Source organism: Benincasa hispida, chromosome 10 (assembly GCF_027475165.1).
Source record: "Benincasa hispida cultivar pf3 chromosome 10, pf3_genome.v1.1, whole genome shotgun sequence".
Classification (NCBI taxonomy): Eukaryota; Viridiplantae; Streptophyta; class Magnoliopsida; order Cucurbitales; family Cucurbitaceae; genus Benincasa; species Benincasa hispida.
Genome location: NC_143487.1, coordinates 7810635 through 7830740, shown reverse-complemented (window position 1 = coordinate 7830740; position 20106 = coordinate 7810635). Strand labels below are relative to the sequence as shown.

The 20106-nt window shown below is 33.5% G+C and overlaps 2 protein-coding genes across 3 annotated transcripts; both read right to left on the bottom strand.

Moving 5' to 3' along the window:
- Positions 1-8218: 8218 nt before the first annotated feature.
- LOC120088325 (Peroxidase superfamily protein) lies at positions 8219-11642 on the bottom strand. Its single transcript, XM_039045542.2, has 4 exons — positions 11351-11642; positions 11085-11267; positions 10825-10990; positions 8219-8863 (listed from the first exon to the last, which is right to left on the bottom strand). The coding sequence occupies exons 1-4, from the start codon at positions 11579-11581 to the stop codon at positions 8436-8438; spliced, it is 1008 nt and encodes a 335-aa protein (XP_038901470.1). The 5' UTR covers positions 11582-11642; the 3' UTR covers positions 8219-8435.
- Positions 11643-14172: 2530 nt separating this feature from the next.
- Positions 14173-18682, bottom strand: LOC120088324 (uncharacterized). 2 transcript variants are annotated; one of them, XM_090305702.1, is made up of 3 exons: positions 18522-18682; positions 16479-16560; positions 14173-16100 (listed from the first exon to the last, which is right to left on the bottom strand). In XM_090305702.1, the coding sequence occupies exons 2-3, from the start codon at positions 16497-16499 to the stop codon at positions 14472-14474; spliced, it is 1650 nt and encodes a 549-aa protein (XP_090161828.1). In that variant the 5' UTR covers positions 16500-16560; positions 18522-18682; the 3' UTR covers positions 14173-14471. The 2 variants fall into 2 exon arrangements, with proteins under 2 accessions (XP_090161828.1, XP_038901469.1); XM_039045541.2 differs by lacking the exon at positions 18522-18682 and adding an exon at positions 17356-18479.
- Between the last annotated feature and the right edge of the window lie 1424 nt (positions 18683-20106).

Genomic DNA, 20106 nt, shown 5'->3' with positions numbered 1-20106 from the left:
CCTGATGTGAATTCGAGGGCTGGCCCTGCACTTCTAGAACCACTTTTAGGGCATTAGCTGGTCGTATGCCCTGCCTGCTTACACTTGAAGCAAGTCCCTGAACCAATCAGACAACGTCCCTAATGACGCTTCCAACACAACTTACACACCAGCCTTTCTCTCTAGACTTCTTTTGAATTAGCAGCATGCTGGTTGATGTGCCTCAACAATCTGTTCGTGTTCTGAACCTTCTGTAGGGGCTCTGGTGTTTTTTGCTCAACTTTCCTCTTTTTCCCCGTGGCGGGTTTTATTGTCAAGGACTTCAGGAACTCTAGCCCCGAGGGACAGCCCATTCGTGCCACCGCTTGGAACGTTGCTGCATAGGTGGTAGGCTTAAATGCTTGCACAATACCTCGCACCCCGTCTCAAAGCCCCTTAACAAATCTTTCAACTCTCTTCTCTTCAGTGTATACCAAGTTAGGGGCGAAGCAAGATAGCTTATCAAACTTCTCCTCATACTCTTCCATTATCATGGTCCCCTACTTCAGGTTCATAAACTCGGCATGATTATTGTACCTCACGTGGGCAAGTACTTATTGTAGAATTACTCTTTAAATTGGTCCCACGTTGCCTGGTCTTCATTAGCTTCTATCATTGTTTCAACTAAGCGCCACCAGCGCTTGGTATTATGGACGAGAACAAAGGCCGCACATTACAATTTTTGCTCTTCAGAGCACTTCATGTACTGAAAAAACCCTTTCCACGGTAGACAACCACAACTCTGCTTTAATGGGGTCTTTCAAGGACCCATTAAATGTGGAAGGATCATACTTCCTGAAGTTCTATAGATATTTGGCCTCCAAGGAAAGGCTTGCCACAGCTTGATTCGGTACCATGACTTAGTTCTTAACTTGAGGTGATGGGGCTAGTGGGGGTGGCATCTGCTATTGTAAGAATGTATCAGCATGCAGCGGAAGCAACAAGGATCAATAAACAATCTAATTAATTAATTTTGGTAGAAACCAAAGCATGTTCAACTATTACAAGAGGGTTTGAAGTCATACCTTTGTAGAACTCTTCAAGATCTTGATTCTCAGTTGTTATCTTCTCTGAAACTTGCTATGAACCACCTCAAGATCTTCCCTACTATACTCTTGGAGCTTTAGAATGATTTGTGGGACTCGAGAACAGCTTGAATGAAAGGAAACTTAGAGAGAAGCTCACTGCTATAACCACTTGAAGAACAGTTTTTCCTGCCCGAATTTTCTGTAAAAATTCTTTTAATGCATAACTCAATTCCACTCCAATCTTCTTTATTTATTGCAGACTATCATGCAAAGAAGATGGATACATGAGATGCAGCTCATGCTTGGAGTTATTGAAGCAAATGTAAATGAATTTTGTGTGAGCTAGTTGAAGGGTTAATGGAAAAATCCATCTTACCATTTTGTGTAAATTTTCCAATTTTTCATCAAATGATTTCAAAAATCAATTTGATTTTTTTTAAAATTGAAAATATTATTAATTTTGTAAAATTAATTTCATAAATTAATTTTATAATAAAATTAATAAATAATTATAATTAATTTAATATTAAATATTAAATTAATTTTTACACAAATCCACCTTCATATATTTAAATCATATTTAAATATAAATTCTCCTATTCCGTTTAATTCTAATTTGAACATTTCAAATTAACTTATCATACTACTCTAAAGCTAATCCATTTACGAGCTAGTAAGGGGACCTTGCAGATCTACAATCATGAGCTCCAACGATCCGAGATTAATTGGCTAAACTCATTATACCGAATTAAACACCATTCGTTAACCTATGGGTCACTCCACTAAAACCCGTGTTGAACTCCCCTCACTGTAGATATATTATGTCCACTTGATATAACCATGATCAGTAAGTCAATCCTTCACATATCGTTCATAATTACAACTGGGTCAAGATCACCGTTTTACCCCTGTGAATACATCTTGTTTCTTAAGTTCCTACTGACCCTCTAATGAACAATTTTGATTCATAATACTTATGAATCAAGTTCTTTCTTTTATCATGAGAAGGTAGGGCCCCGATTGTTCAAGACCTGAAATCAGTACTTAAGAAAACAACCTATCTGCTAACCCTAAATCGGGTAGGAGTGAATTCATCTTGTAGAGCTTGTCCCCAGCTATTCATCTGATCTTATCCTCAAAATAGAAGGCTTATTGAGTAGTGTTGTTGGACTACTCTCACCCATGCAGATTAAACGATAATCTCGAACAAACAGAAGTTCATAGCTAGCTCAGAATTAAGATCGAGTTATCCTAGGTTACTTAATAATGAAATAGTCAATTTTAACAGTAAACGGTCGTTATAAAGAAAAATGACTATTTTCGTGATCCAGTCTATATGCAAACTCATTGCATAGGATGCCCCTAATCATATGTCTCTACATGAATGATCTGTGGATCACATCATTTATATTGCCTACAAAATGGACTGCATCCACTAATATTACCACAATGAGATACGTATACTTAGTAGACCATTTAGGCTATATACTATTAACTTGATCCTGTTTATGTTACTACATAAAGTTAAAGTATTCAGACTATAGCCATGGATATGTTTATTGGATTTTCATAATAGAATGCAAAATCAACAACTTTATTGAATAAATTACTCAATAATATTTTATTGATAAATAGAATGTTTAACACGAACTGTGAGTTCTAGGACATTCCCAACAGCTACGACTGTGCATGCTGAACTATTTGCTCGGTCACAATGTCCCTTAGTTGCCCTACCACAGCCTTCATGACAACATTCCCGCTGCAACCATGGCAGTGTACTCTACCGGAATCTCATAGGGTGGCAGTCCTGGCGGGGGCACGACCGAATTTCGAGGCCTGCTTCTTATCCTAACCCTTTTCCAGGTTGACCCAAAAGGGTCAAGAGTCGATGGGTCCCACATCTCTAGGCTTTGCACCTCAAGGTCCTATACATCAGGGTCCTACTTTCTAATAACATTCTTACCTCGACTGCCCTTTCTTCTAGTTTGTGGTGCCTTATCTTGATAACCACATGGAAAGCCTTAACAAAACACTTACAAGAATTCTCGCCAATTATGACTATAATTTAGGTAAAGTTTCATGCATAAATTCCTAGAGAAATTTCTTTTAAGGACATACCTGACGATGACGAAAGATCCGTTTGTGGGCCATAAGGAACATTTTGGACTCACGCTGTAAGTCAGTCTACAGAACCTAAAACCTAGACTCTGATACCAACTGTAATGACCAAAATTTCTATTATGTTTCTAGGACACTACTATGTGCTTGCATAGGCTTAACAATAAATTCCTCAAGGGAAAACTAAATAAAAGAAATAAAACTTTTATTTTCTTAAATAAAGCTCAAATATAAAGTCCTGAAAACACGTTCGGGGTACCCCTGACCCAAATTTAGAATAAATAGCAATTAAACAAATTAACAAATTAATAAATGAAATAATCATGGAATTTAAAATGTTAGACTCCTAAATCAGACCCTATCAAATGACCTAAGGGCAGAAGCGATAACATGTCCAAATGGTTGGGTCATGGATCCCTCTTGTCATTCGCTAGTCTATCTTTATCTTTACCTAAAAAACACGAAAGGAAAATAATGACTATACAAATATACCCAGTAAGCGACCCATTACTAGACCCATTGAGTGAACTATTAGACTTCCTATCGGGGCTAGGTTCATGTTATGCATCCTAGGCATAGTCATAGGCATAAGTATAAGGGGCGAACCCAAAGACACACTTTCATAAGTAGTGACGCCAGAAGGCACAGTCATAAGCATAAATGGTGATCCCAAGGGAACACTATAACATAGGCATAAGGTGTGAAACTCACAACATGCGATGTACGTAGTCCGATAAAAGTGCTAATAGCCACGGTCAGTCTAACATGATCATAAGCATACATGCATAGTCTTAGTTCATACTTAAAAGATTTCAAAATAATCTCTAAATTCATCCATCAATCAAACGTAGGAAACATTTACATAAGATCATATTTTTCGTCACGTAAACATGGGTCTCCATAATACTCTCAACAGCTAACCCTAATAAGTCATAGCAATTGAACCCATCAACACATAATCATGCTTTCAATGCAAACGCAAAGGAGAAGAAGAAATTTTGTTTCCTTTCTTTTTTCTTTGAACTCGATACAAGGAGATAATGACCCATATTTATATATTTTTCCTCCTCCTTTAAACCCTAATTCCAAAAATAACAAAAACAAAGAATATTTTATATTCTTTTCCTATTTCAACTTCCAAAACCTCCAAATCAAATTCCAAAAATTTTATTCTCACTCATTTGTTTCCATTAAAATGATCTCAATTCACTTATTAAATTCCAACCTCAAAAACCAAAAATAAACCTCAAATGATTAAACAAAAATTACTTGAAATTTTGGGATATATTACTGACAATTTTAGTATTTTGAAATGTTCATTGCATGGAGTTATGAACAATGATTCCAACAAAATTTGAATTCTCAAATTAGAGTTCAAACGGAGAAGGTGTAGTAGAAACAAGTTTAACGAAAAAATACCACCCAATGTGGTGACATGGCGACCAAATTAATCAAATTGGAGTAACTAAAGAGAGAAAGTGGAGTAATAGACAAGTGACACATGTGGGCTTTTGGTTTTATTTTGAAAACAAAATGGATTTTTAAAAAATTATAAATATTTATATATGTGCCTAACGGTTACTTTTGAAAATTAAAAAACAAAAAACTGATCTCATTTTCCTGCAGGTGACCGTTGGACTCTTGAAATGTGTTAAAAAAATCTTTATATATATTTATTATTTACGTTTAAATATTACTTTATATACTACTTTGATCTTTATACTTTTGGTTTTTATTTATTTTGGGTTTTCTACTTTTAAAATAATTATTTTGATTCCTAATCTTTCAATTTTTATTCATTTTGGTTCATATACTTTAAAAATGTTCATTTTAGTCCTTGTACTTTTAATTTTGGTTCATTTTGATCTTTGAAATGTCAAAAAAAGTGACTACTTTAATCCTTTAAAAGTGAAAATAAAGGAACCAAAATTAAAAGTACAATGATTAAAATGAACATTTTTAAAGTATAGGAACTAAAATGAACAATTTGAAAGTATAAGAACCAAAATGGACCAAAACCAAAAATATAGAGACTAAAATAGTATTTAAACCTATTATTTATTTTTACTTTTAATCTAAACCTTTGAATTTTATTATACAAAGATCTAATGGTTCGAATTGAATGTGGTTTCCAACATCTTCCCCCTCTTTTTAAACTCATCTTCTTCTCCAACTTTTTATAACACAAATTTTCATAATGTTCAATCTTCTCAAAAGAAAAGAAAAAAAAACACACAAAGCCTCAATTGTTACTCTCTCCAAGCTTTAATTTTCTTCTTTTCATCTTCTTTTTTAAGAGAGATTTTATGTTGTGGGAATTGATTTGTTGTGTGCTACAACTTATAAATCTATTCTTTTAGAGAGTTTCCCAAATGCGTTCTTTAATTTTTCCAAACATTTTGTAAGAGTTGCTCTTGATTCTGAAAAAGAGCAGTTGTGGCGGTTTGATCATTATCCATGGAAACAATTATGTTTTCTCTTGAACTTGCAAAAAGAGTGGTGTAGCGGTTGGATTCTAATCCGTGAAAAGAGTTGGTGAGAACCTTATTCAAAATCCCATGAGACGCTTGGAAAAGTGGATGTAGGTCGAGTTTGATCGAACCATTAAAAAAATTACCCATTTCAATTTATCTATCCATCTTCTATTTAATTGTGCAATTAATTTGTTAATATATTTCATTACATAAAATTAATTGTTATAATTTGTTATTCAATTAGTTTATATTAATTTATTCATTATTTTAAAGTTAATGTATTTGTATAAAAATCTTGTTTAAATTATTTGCTAATATAAAGTATATTCATTTACTTAATTGGATCTACATTAGTAAAAAGTTTTCATTAATTTAAATAAACTCTACTCATCCCCTCAAGAGTTGCCACTGATACTACAGAATTTATCTTTTCTGTTCTTTTTCAAATCTTTAATTTATTTTATTAGAATCAAATTTACTCCGTAACAATATTTTAACTGGAAAAAAATTAAGTTCTAACATAATATAACATAATCAAAGTCTACAACATATTCAAATATATAACATGCACAATAATAAAATTCAAATTTATGTGTTATACTTGTAAAAATGAAAATAATTTTTCAAAAATGCATGTTAAGTTTTATATAATAAAAGTTGGTTAATAATTAAAGTTTGAAAATTCATTTTGGTTCCTAAATTTTTACCATGTCTATTAAGACCTTTATACTCGTAAATCTATTCTATTTTGATATATAAATTTTAAAACATTTATTTTAATTATTAAATTTTCAAACTTAGCCATTTTGGCACTTATCTTTTTTTTTTTCTTTTGTTCTCTCTAATCTCTAAATAAATATGTACATTATCATTATGAATATCATTATTTTATAGGAATCAAATTGAAATAATCTAAAAAGTTTAGGATCAAAATAGACATTTTAAAATGTATTGATGCATTCTATTATACGTAAAGCTTTTGAGAAATAGGAATCTTTCATTCTTTATATTCCTATCACGAATAGTTTTCTTTGCTCATGACTCATGATGTTTTATTATAGTTGTTTCGTGTTTTATCCTTTTAATTTTTATCTTTAACAAAGACAATTTAAAATTACAGAAATTAAAATAGAATAAATTTTAAAGTTACCAAAAATGAATTACGTGTCCTTGACAGAATAATAGTATTAAATTAATGGCCGCTGTCTTCTAGGCTTAATTACTTGACTTTCCTAAATTATCCCTCTAAAAGAATCATTTGCATAGAAAAATAAAAATTGCTTCATTTGATAATGACATGTGGTATCCACCCAATTGTCTAACATTTAGTCCCACAATTATCTTAACAATTTCCATCATACTAATCAAACTTATTCAAAGCTATATAGATCATTAACATTGATTAATTAAATAAATATAATTCAACGATAATTAATCTTCGAAAAGTCCAAATTCTTCTTTTCATATATTATTATATTAAAAGTGACAAAAATATATATATAATATATGGAGCGGAGAAATCAAACCTCTAATACTGACTTTACTAATACAAGATTATGTCAGTTAGATTATTCTCATTTTGGCCTAACAATGACAAACTAAACATGCGCATATTAATGTTAAATAAAAAATGAGTTTAATAGAAAAAACACAAATACCGGGTTGGTGTAAACTTTTGATTCATTAATTTATTAAAGATGGCTGAATTAAATTACAGAAGGATGAATACATTAATACCTAACCTAAATTTGTCTGTTCTATTAAAGAAATCGAATCACACATCCATCCACATACCAAAATATTAAATCAAATGAAACATTTGGATGAATACATGGAACTGCTTCGCTAATTAAAATCAAACATTTGAAATTGGCTTTTTTTCTTCAATCCTTTGTTTTTAATTCTAAACAACTTTGTTCTTATTCTAGGTATTAGTTGATTTTATGTGGAGTAAATACCATTAAGGTTAATGGAAACCAATTTTATTTCGAGAGACTGTAAGAAATGTCTAAAATGGGAAGTTGTTTTGAAAAAAAGGTTTATTTTAATATTGTTTTGAAAAATGTCTAAAATTTTGAAATTGTATATAGTTGTGTGGTGTATTCTTCCCCAATTACCCTCTAACTATCCAAAATATGACTTTAACCGAGTCGGTAGAGTTTCACCATAAGAGAAATAATCAAGCCGAGCTCATAATTAACATTCTGTGAACTCGAATGCACACTCATCTTGACACTGCAACGTTACATGTAACCCCAAGTGCGTATTAGAAAAAGAATTTTATAAATAACCTTATTTTGATAGCATCAAGGACAATCAAGCCAAGTAACTCCGAGTGAGATACTCTGGCTCTCTCTGTGTAGCTAAATACTCCCAATATTAACTTGGACATTGGAATGTACTCGATTCTGCATCACACTGATGCGAATACACTCACGTAGGTTGGTTCTAGCGATGCGTCCGAACTAGAGGAGTAGATCGAAAGAGAGCACTCAAAGTCCACGTGCAAGAGTTTTCCCAACAATTTTGATTTATTATTGACAATGGGTCAGTCCGAACCAAAACGACAGAAGCTAAGAGTGGAGACGTAAGAAAGACTGAAATGAAATTATAGAGCGTTACAATTTGAAAGAGTAAATTAAGACTAAGACTATATATATTTTTAATACAAATATATATTGTTCTTAACCAGCGCAGTAGGTAAAATTAAAGGGATTAATCTTTGTTGTAGGTGTGGGTGATTAATTCGATAATATATTGATTTGCAAGATACAATAATGTAGAGAATTAATTGTGATTAGGAGGAATTAAGGATTCTGCAGTTGTTTCGGATCTGACCAGCGGAGCCAGTGATTGGGCTTATGTTCCCCATCTTGATCATGGCTTTGACAAAATCCGCGAAGAAATGCGTGGTGTTAGAGCTATAAGCTTGGACCAAGTCTTTTGTGGCGGTGGTTTGAGCTTCATCGCCTGAGAAAAGAATTTGGTCGGAGCCCAAGAGGCCCTTTTGATTTAGCAAGTTTTTGTAGTAATGATTGTCGAATAAATCGGTGGAGTTTCTGTCGAGAACGGTGGTCTTGTTGCCGTCGTCGGTGAGAGGACACAAAGCTTGAAGATCAGATACCATTGAGGACTCCATGGTTGGGTCTGGAGAACCAGTTCCTGAGAAGTTGAACAGCCTATTGTTGAACAACGCACATCTTGCAAGTCCAATTGTATGAGCTCCTGCAACCAATATTGTTTCATGTTTGGGTTAGCCATCGACTGATTCCACGACTCAATCCATATATGTTATAAACCAGTTAACCAATAAGTAACTTTATAAAATGTCGATTAATATTTCTAGAAAAAAAATTAATCAAAACTAAAAGTTAAGAAAATAAGCATTAAATATATCATATAAACGAACATTTTGTTAAAATTCTTATCATTTATATTATATATTTTGGATTTTAGTAAAATATTAAAAGAACGGTTATCTCACATTTAAAAGGTTCAAGAAAATGATGAACTCTAAGTACTATAAAAAGTTTGTTTTTTTTTTCAAATCATCATAATTTGAAGTACTTTAACTAGGTATACTAGATTACTTATGTGAGTGGTATGGTACATGCATTGAGAGAGTGCTTCTATAATTGAGATCGAGGACGATTTATGTGTGATTGTAATAAGAGAGAAATTAAAATTTTCTGCTCGTGGTTTTCCCCGATTTGGAGTTTTTCAATTTTAATTCTTGTGTTCTTCGTTTTATCGCTTCCTTTTAATTTCTCTCTTATTTTTCTGTTTATTCCTCTAGTAGAAGTGAGAGAATTTTCCCAAAATTATCTACATAACATTATGTTACTTTTTCCTTATGTTTCGTTGATTTGTTTAACAATATAATAGAAATATTGATTTATTCATTTTTTTGTATAAATATATATGAAAATATTAATGAAATTGTCTCTAACATGTCAATGAATAGGCTAAATTATACCAAAAAAACAAATCTTAATTTTGTATGTGTCAAAAATACCCTTTTAACTTTCAAAAATAGTAAAAAATATTCCTGTACCATTAGTTTTGTATGGAAATTGATAATGTTTTGTTTCAAAAATATCTATAAATTTTCAAAAATTTCAAAAATACCTTTAAACAAAAAAAAACACTAAAAAAAAATTTGTTATCATTATATGAACACAAACCTTTAACATTCATTTAAGAAATATCTCTGAACTTTTAAATATTGCATTAATACACCTAGTAAAGATGCTCCTACCATTAATATAGTGATCACTTTTTTTTTTTTTTTTTGAAAAGGGAACCGAAACTTTTCATTAAATGAATGATAATATATTGATCAATTTGTTTGAAGCTTTCTTGACTTCGAAAAGCACCAATATCAAAACAAATTAGATAGATACTCACATTTCCTCCCATTTGTCTAATTCTTAAATCAATTTTCTCACAACAAAATATAAACCAAAACTTCAAGTTAAAGCATAAAATCTCACCAAAATTCTCAAAAATTCCAAAATCAAAACATCCCCTTAAAACTTACCAAATCGATAAATAACACACTCAACTACTAATGTACAACCTTGTTAAAACATTTAAGTGCTTGGATCCCTCTAATGGTTCTATTATTCTTTTTCTTTTTGTTATAAACAACATATCTTGATTAAATAGACAACTTTTTTTTTATGAGATAAACAAATGTCAAATAGTTAACAAGGAGAGTAAAATAAATTTCAGCAAGGGAGAGAGATAGTGGAATGAAGAAGTCAACGGTAAGAATATTTTTTAAAGTTTAGACACATTTTTGTAACGACATTTTAATGGTTTCTATTTATATATTAACAATAAGAATATTTTTTAACTTTTTTTTAAGTTTTAAGGGTATGAAGCAAAACATTAATGATTTCCCTAAAAAACTAATATTAAGGTATTCTTGAACCATTTTTAAAGCTTAAGGATATTTTTGAAATTTTTTAAAGTTCAAATATATTTTCACACAAAGTATAAAGTTTAAAGTCTTTTTTTTTTAAGGTCTTTTTTTAAAAAATAATTTTAGATAAAAGTGAGGGGTTTCCAACAGATATCATATTTTGAAAATTGTGAACGTGATTCGATTAAATATATAAAAATAGGGCAATGACTAGGTGCAGGTCGTAGTAATCAAATTTTCTTCATAAAAATATACACACCAGATAAAGCGACGACGTCAGTGATGTTAAGGCCAACAGCAACGAACTTGTTGATTATATCATCAAGGCTTTCAAATGGAGAGGGAAGTCCCTGATCGGCTCCTGTTTTGTTCGCTACCAATCCATCTCTTCTCCCCAATAACACCTTCCATGACGGTCCTCCACTCTACAAATCAATTTTCAACCATGATTATAAAAATCCCATAAAGAAAAAAAATGATATAAAGTGTTTTTTCTTAATTATTTAAGTTGGTGATTACCAAGAGGACAGAATCTCTGGCAGCTATGGTTAATAAATCTGCACATGATACAACTCCGGGGCATGAATTCTCCAATGCGGCTTTGATTCTATCCACAACTTCAAGCCCTCTAAGAGAATTGATGTTGGGAAGTGCAAATTTCTCCCCATCGCTTCCATCCAACAGCACGGATCCGTCACAACCCTGTTTGTTTGAAAATTAATTAAACATATAAAAAATCACATATTGTTTATAAGAATATATGTAACTAAGCTTAAACTCAATACATTAACAAAGCAGTCGTGGAAGTGAAGGCGAAGAAGGGAAGCAGCCATTCGCATCTCGTTCTTAATAGCAATCATGACTTCTCTCCTCACGATTTTGAGAACATTTGGACATGAAGTCTTATAGAAATCCACAGTTAATTGCGACCTTGTGGAACCACACATCATGAAAAAAATGATCATGATCATAAGCAAAGAAAAACGCCCCTTTAATCTGCAGCTCGAGATTTCCATGGCTCCTATTACTACAATCACACGACTTTAATTTACAGAAACCAAGTATGATTCCTAATCTGATGAAGGCCTTAATTTATAGCCTGAGAAACAGGGCATTAACTTTAATTAATTTTAGTTGTGGGTGATGCATGGCGGCCGATAAACTGCACTAAGGATTGACAAAATTATCGAAAAGAATAGGAAAATTGTTATTGATATATATATAATATTGTTGGTGACAACTTTAGAAGATCAAGGATGGTGGAATAAGATTAATTAGTTTCATTTGTGCATGAACATTAAGAGTTGGGTGGCAGTGGGTAAAGGATGTTTGGGCATAAAAATTTAAGCGCATGCATTATCAATACAAAATAAGCCATATCGCCCATTACAGACTTATTTTAGGCTAAAAGATTTGGAGGTATGTGAAATGAGTTTAGAGAGATGAATACGTATCTGTTAATGTCAAGTTGCCAAATGCAAAAGGTTTCTTTTACTTTTTGCTTGTTTTAGTTTATGGTTTGGTGCATGCTTAGTGGACACTGATCAGCGCCCATGAAGCCTATGGTGGCACATGCAGAGCATGCATATACTTATATTATAAGGATATGCTTTGGCATATGTTACTATTACTTGCTTGATGGTTTAAGAGAAGAAAATTATCGGATCATAATTGGATACGTGGTAAAGTTTAATTCTTTTTTTATGTATGATGAGAATAGAATACATAAAAAATGGACATATTTTAGGATGCATCCAAGTATTCCTCTTAAAAAAATTACATGAGAAAACCTGCCGGCCTCTCTGGTTTTCGGCCTCTCCAAATTAGAATCACAAGCATCAAACTAGATAGTAGAAAAGGCTGATTACTAACTATGTTAAAAAATTGAATCGGTATTCTGCCTCTTGATAACCCTTGGATATGTTCTGATTTATTCTTTAATATATATATTTGAGGGATTAATTTTAGCACAAAGTATTTTTGGGTTGATTTTTGGGACAAGATTTCAACTCGAATTCTCTCCTCTGACCAATAAAGACAACCAAAAATGTGGGACATAACTCAGCTTGCTCTATTTTTTTCCTTTCCCCCAGAATGGCTCTCAAAAGTTAATCCCAGAAGCAATAAAGACTTTATTTTTCTCAAGTTATATTCAGTAGTTAAGGAGAAAATCTTCAATTTGTGAATCTCATACATTCCTCCGATGATAGTAATAAAGGGTAGTCCTTCCCCTCCCCTCTCAATATTGGTTCATTCTTCACAATTGGGTGGGAGTAAAGCAAAAAATTGGAGAAATAATGCGCTTGTAAGGAAAAGGGAGAGAATGCAACTTTTTTATTAAATAATAATTACAAATCAATGAAGCATAAAAAGAATTACAGAGTTTTATGTACTTGCTAGTTGCTACATAAGGGAAAAAAATCAAATGAAAAGTTGCCGTTCGTTACAACTTACAGTAACAGGTACCTGATGGAAGGCTTAACATCCATGGCATATCGAGGCACCGACCAAATTTTAAATCCATGCACTACAGAAGAACATTGTAGGGCTCGTCAAAACCAGGTGAGAAAACCACCTAAGCGCGCCTTTCACCTGCAGCTGGCAAAGCCTAAGTTCAAAATGAGAACAACCGAAAAACATCAAAAGCTATGGAGAATATAGGTTACCAATTATAATCTAAGATCGTTAAGAAAAAGGTCACAAGTGCTTCCATTAGAGCCTTTCCAACGAAGCAACTACATCAGAAGTAAACTTACAGCTGCAGACCATTTCCCAGATGGCCAACGAATCATGCAAGCAAATTCTTGCATCTTATACCTTTCAACCATTCTTTCCAAGTGCTCTGTTCAGCCACTGGCACAAGAACTGTTAGTACCAATTTTAGCAACATCAACAAATTGAGATGGCAACAACAACAACATCAAAAAGAAAAAAAAAAAACCTCAGACTCTCGAGGTCGTAGGAAGGCCAATGCAAGGAAATAATTATGTCCAAAATCTTTACTAGAAGAACCATGACTCTGCTCATACAAATGATAAAGGTGAGTATCAGATAATTGAAGTCGGAAAGGCACAAACAGTTCATATCATCCATCATTCTTCTTGGGATCCACACTAAAGGAAGCTCATACAAAGGATACAGAACTTGATTTACTTATGCTTACGGAAATACTGCCACCTTCAAAAAGAAAACTATTGATGCTCACCAGCTCAGACTTGCATTAACTGCAAGGAAATAAAGATACGTCGCAAACATAGCAATGGCAGCAAAGGAAGTCAGCAAAATGATAGTAGAAACTAGCATTAGAAGTTAAGTGGAGTGGAGGCTAAAATGATAGGAGAAACTAGCTTTACTTCAATCACTACCTGCATATGATTTCCATAATTGAACACTGCTTAACCTAATAATTGCAACCCCCTTAGTTTATGAATAATAGAGTGGAAACCACAAATAATAGCAAGCAAAACTATGAGAAGATAAGCGCATAATAATTATGTAAACCACCCAAAAACAAGACACCCTATAATTCGTTCAAAACAAGCATTTGATTCAGATGATTACAGAACAGATAAAGAATATATATGATAAATACGTTAAGAAAATTGTATGCACACCCCCAAACCGCACTGATTCTTTGATAAACGGACAATAAAAAGGCTAAAATATAGATTTATAAATCTAACACAAAAGCCTTGAGAGTTAAGCTAGACAAGAGGCAGACTTGATTAAGAAACATCAGCCGTTTCCAACGAGAGATATTCTAAAGAAAATATCAATCAGAAATATGTAACAAGAAGCTGCAACAGTGACAATAGAATTCCAAGGAAATGCCTCTTCGAGGAAGTGGCTTACATTTACACAAAATTAATCACTTATGCAAGAACTTCTCTCCAAGTAGGCCTATCCTTAACAACAGTCATTTCCCGATACAGAATCCTCCGTTGTTTCTTCACACCCTTCCTTTACATCTACAGCTATTTTTACAGGTACAACTCTATTCTGCTCTGCTTCATCATTGACCATGGCTTCATCTCCAATCCCTAAATCGGCGTGCAAAATATTACCCAAGTTCTCATCCATATTGTCGCATTCATTTACCTTCTCCAGAATAAGTTCACCCTTTGACTCTTCATCTTTTGCCACACCGTCTTCCGGAATCTGTTCATCTGATTCCTTCACCATTTCATCATTCACTATGGATTTCTCTTCCACCACTTTTTCTCTCTTGAAATCTTCCCCGACACATTTTTCCCCACCCTCAATCTCCAAGACTTCTTCATCTTCCTCCTTGGAATCAACATCAACATCTTGGTTTTGTCTAATTTCAGATACATACTCCATCTCCAACCCTCCATCACTCTCATTCTCAGATACGTTCTCCACTACCTCCTCATTCACATCGTCAATAGCTGGGTTTTGCCCCTCGAGAAGTTGCAACTTCCTCCTCAAGTCAACAAGCTCTCTCTCCATAAGAAAAAGTCTCTCCTTCAGCGTCAAGTTCTCCTCCTCCAACTGAGCTATATGGCTATCCTGATCATCGACCCTATTTTCCAAACAGTTATTATACTCTACTCCATAGTTCTGGTATATCATTTCAAATCGGCTCAAGTCATGGTCCAATCTACGTTCTACCTCCAGATGTTCCTCTACATCACTGTCACTCGAACCACCGCCAACTTCCTCTTCTTCCTCATCCTGCACTTCTGCCTTATTCTCAGACCCTCGAAGCCTTATCAACCCTTTCATTGATCCATAACCATCAACACCCCATTCCTCCTTCGCCATATCACCCAACGCCTCCCTTGAAGGGGAAAACATTGGAGTAGGAAGCACAGCGGGTGTTACGGGACTAGGGGATACAAGTGAAGCAATCCCACCAGACTTCTTTGCACGAATTATAAAAGACGTGGTATTCCGAGGTGCATAAGGTGCAAATCTATTGCCAAACTTCTTTTTAGAATAAAACTTTCGAGCCCTTAAACGATTTTGAGACTGCAGCTCATGAAGACTTGGAGGTTGATACCCTACAGCATTATTTGGACCACTTATGGAAACCGGTAATGGTTTTTCCATTCTCCTATTGTTTATCCTTTTGTCACTAACGCCTTTTCCCTTCCAATTGCCTCGCCCTGATCTTGACTGTTTCATATTTCCATAGTTAGGCTTTGGAAAGTTGCGGTACTTCTTGTTAGGGTCCAAAGGGGCTTGCGGATGTGCCCATACTTTATAGTTGCTACTCATCATAGGCGGCAGAGAGTGACTCATGATCATCTGGGACTGCTGCATGGCCTGAGGTTGCGGCAGAAGATTTGCCTGGTTGAGGGTCTGTGACTGAGACATTATCTGAGAATGGTTCATTAGCTGGCCTTGGTTCAGAAATTGAGGTTGATTAATCACCTGTGGCTGGTTCATAACTTGAGACTGGGGCTGGTTCATAACTTGAGACTGATTGATTACATGAGGCTGGTTTGCCATCTGTGGATGGCCCAGACTAATCATTTCCGATCTTATATGAAGATTTGTGATCTGTCTATCCTGTATAAAAAATGGAATACCAGTTAGGAAATTGTTTTGAAGAATTGCTTTCAATAAGAAAATTTTGTTTTCATTTTCTTTTTTTGATAAAAAATGATTTCATTAATGAATGAAATAATCCAAAGATATACAAAAGGAGGGCCCTTTTAGAAAATTATGTTTCAAGTATTTGTAGAATTTTGTTTCCCTTGTTTTCTTTTTCAATTTTGTATTTGATGTAAAATTAGTTTTCCCTTCAAAGATCATGGAATTTATTTTAGATCAAGTTGTAACTGGTGATTTTAAATTTTCAAGTCATTCAACTATAATTCTTAAAACAATTTTCAAAAGAAAAAACATAAATTTGTTTATCAGCAAATAAACTACTCAAAATTGTACCTGTTCATCGTCTTCTCCCATGTGTAAATATGGAAATATGGAAATAACTTCAGACACAATTGAAAAATGTTCGTAGAACAATCTGAAATCAAGAGAAGAGAATTAAAAACACAAACCATATAATTAGGTATAAACCACTCCAGATGCAAAAAGATACAAGGAAATTAGACACAAGGAAATTACAAAATGAAAATTGTAGAAACCAAGTAACAAACAAGTCAAGAGGGTAAATTTGAAGAAACAAACTCCATAGTTGTGGTCCTAAGTAGAGAAAATTTAACTGCGGATTTGAAATAGGGAAGGAGAGGATGTTAGAGAGAGGATCAGAGATCCAACCATTGCAAATGATGGAGAGCGAAGGAGCCACGAGGATTACTAAAGCATGTGCCATTATCTCCTCTATTCTAAATTCTCGCTTGGTAATCAGCACATTCAGGAGTGGATTTCCCATCAATTGAACTTAAGCACCTACCTACTTACAACAGCCACTTTATGCATACTAAGTACCGAAATTTAACATGCACTAAAACAATCACTTTTCCAACTTTTTGAATTATTTAAGATTTTATTAATATGGAAAACTTTTTTTAAAACCTGATCAGTGTAGTTTGAACTTCAATTTTTATCCACCCAAATATCACTTAGAAGAAGTAAATACTCTATTTTGATCATCACATGTAAGAGCACAAAGTCTAAGGAGAGATCAGAATGCAAGGTGAGACTAACTTATATAGTTATATTTGGGTCTTGAAATAGCCACTAACAAAGCTAAAATTTCTTAGCTTCCTATCTTCCATCAGAAGGATGCTACTGAACACCCTCAAATATCTACTCTCAAACAAAGAAACTGCGACAAAGAAACTGTGCGTTCTACAACCTGTCACAATTGACCATACACGATCTTTTCTCTAGATTCTTCTGGCTTTTTTTGTGAAATCCCAATCAAAAGGCTTGCTTGCTTCTTTCCCTTTGCATAAGGAGCTTTCTGCAGCTTTATGGAAGTCCAAAAGTCCAAAGAGAATCAATATCCTCTTATGGAATATGCCAAACGGTAGTCTACTTCTGATGTTATTCAAAGTATGATTCCATCCAACCATCTCATGCCTTCGGTTTGCTCTCTTTGTTGGTTGGACGGTGATGATCTCAATCAAGTGTTTTCCACATGCCCATATCCATTGCTTGATGCTTGTGGTTTTCTTCAAAACGAAAACTAAAAAATATCTAGGCGGTGATTATTTAGAAAAGAAAAAACAAAGGGTCATCTGAACATTTTGAGCTCAGGGGGATCTTTACATTTTTTAGTATCGAAAAACTTTAGAACTTGATTTACTGCGACAGTGTGATTGTCTGAGGTTTCATGGCGATTATGTTGGTGAGAGAAAAAGTGAAGGAGAAGTGTAAGTGCTGTGATTAGAAGTGGCAGTAAATGTATTCTATTTTAATATAACGATCTTGAAGTCGATGGACTTGGAGTATGGAAAAGAAACATGCATAATCACTGGAAAATTTAGAAGAGATATCGAAATTAAGTCGTGTAGAGCTAAGAAGACGACTGAAAATAGAATTTAGAAGCTTGAACTGTCACTAATTTCCCTCAAACATTGTCTAATCTGATTAGAAATTTTGAAATAAAGGGCGGATTCAAATTCAAAAAGGAAAACAAAATCCAAAAATTAATTGATAAATCAATTAACAGAATAATATGTAAGAAGACCTCCATAGTAACAAGGAATCTATAGTCGATGAACAGAATCAACTGATCTCACACCGACGGAAGAGGAATCAAGTTCTTTTAAAAAAACGCTAAGGAAAAAAAGAGAGAGAAACGGAAAGATCCAACGATAAAACTCTAAAATAACTTGCAAATCAAGGAATACAGAAACATACAGTCGATCCACACATAGTTCAATAAGCCAGAAATCAGAACCGAAAGAAAAAGAAAACCAGACAAAAAAACAATCACATTCAGAAATGTAAGATGAAATAGATTGGAGCGAGTAAAGAAGGCAAAAACCTAAAAAGAAAAATTAATTGATTACTAACCTCGGAGGAGCAAGAAACGGTGGCCGGAAAAGCACCGGAAGCGGAAAGTCCTTCGAAGTTGGTGAGGAAGAACGATTTAGGGCTGAAAAGAATCGTGTTATTAAATCGAGGGGTAATTTGGGAATTTTAACAGGTGAATAGAGCTTGTAGAACAACAAAAGGCCACGCGTATGAACTAAATTTAGGGGCAAATGTAGGGGCAATTTTGGTATTTCCTGTCTCGATGGTCCGTTTGAACTTTGTAGTTTGTAGAGGGTGTGAGACCTCGCCTAGAACAACAAAAGGCGGTGAGGGAGCACTTGTTGCCACATGCTCATGTCAACCTTTTTTTTTCTTTTTATTTTTTTATACTTTCATTATATATTTTTTTATTTTATAAACTAATTTGCATTTAATTATGTTCGTGTTAGTCTTCGTCACTTATATGTACAATAATCCGACAACTCGAATAACCCGGACTACCCATAGGGTTGGGTTGGGTTAGTTTTGTTTTTGGGTTGGATTGGGTTAAACATTTTCTATTTTTGTTGGGTTGGATTGGGTCATGAGTTGGCTAAAAAAAATTTAGGTTGACTCAACTCAACACGAATTTTATATATATAAATAAACTATACTATATATATTTATCTTTGTTTAAAATTTGATTACTTTGTATTGATTAATTTGTAAATTTTAAATATTTTATTTTAAAAATTGTTATGATATTTGTCTTTATTTGAAGTTTGCAATAAATATCTTAGATATAATTGGTATTTAGCATTTGAATTTTATGAGATTTTAGTTATTAGTAATGTGTTGTATATAAATTTATATATTTTTAATTAAAAAGAAAAAAACAAATTATAACCCGACATACCAATCCAACCCGAATTTTAAGGGTTGGGTTGGGTTAGAGAGTTTATTTCGATTCTTTAGGTTGCCAATCCAACCAACCCGAATTTTCGGATTGGTCCAAAAAACATCCTCAACCCAACCCAATCCAACCTATGTACACCCCTATGTACAAGGGATCACATTAAATATGTCATGTTATTCGTTTTTATTAGCATATACAATGCAGATCTAGGAATTTTATGAGGGGGTAATATGTAATAAAAAAACTGTTAAAAAAAGTATCTATAGCTCCATAGATAAACTAATTTAATACATATTACAACTATCATCTATGAATTTTTATGTTTTGAAATCGATCCATGATAACTTTATTATCTAACTTATCCAATAAATTTTTCTCGATATATGTTATAAGACAATCATTCATCCATTAATCTCCCATTCAATTACGCAATCGAGTCTTCACAATATTCGTAGCAGAAAATGTTCTCTCTACCGTAGTAATTGTAACAGATAAAATCAACGCCAAGGTGAGCAATCGATAAACTAATGGATAGACCTTATCTCTGTTCGTCATGGCCATGTTTGCTGCAAGATCACCTAGGTTTTTTTAGTTTAACAAACTCTGAGTATATATTAGTAATGTAATTTTGAAGTTGATCCTCAAGCATAAATAATTTAATAGCTGAGAAGTCTATTGAATAAAATTGAGCAAGTCGACTAAGTTTTTACCTATCAAAAGCAGTAAATG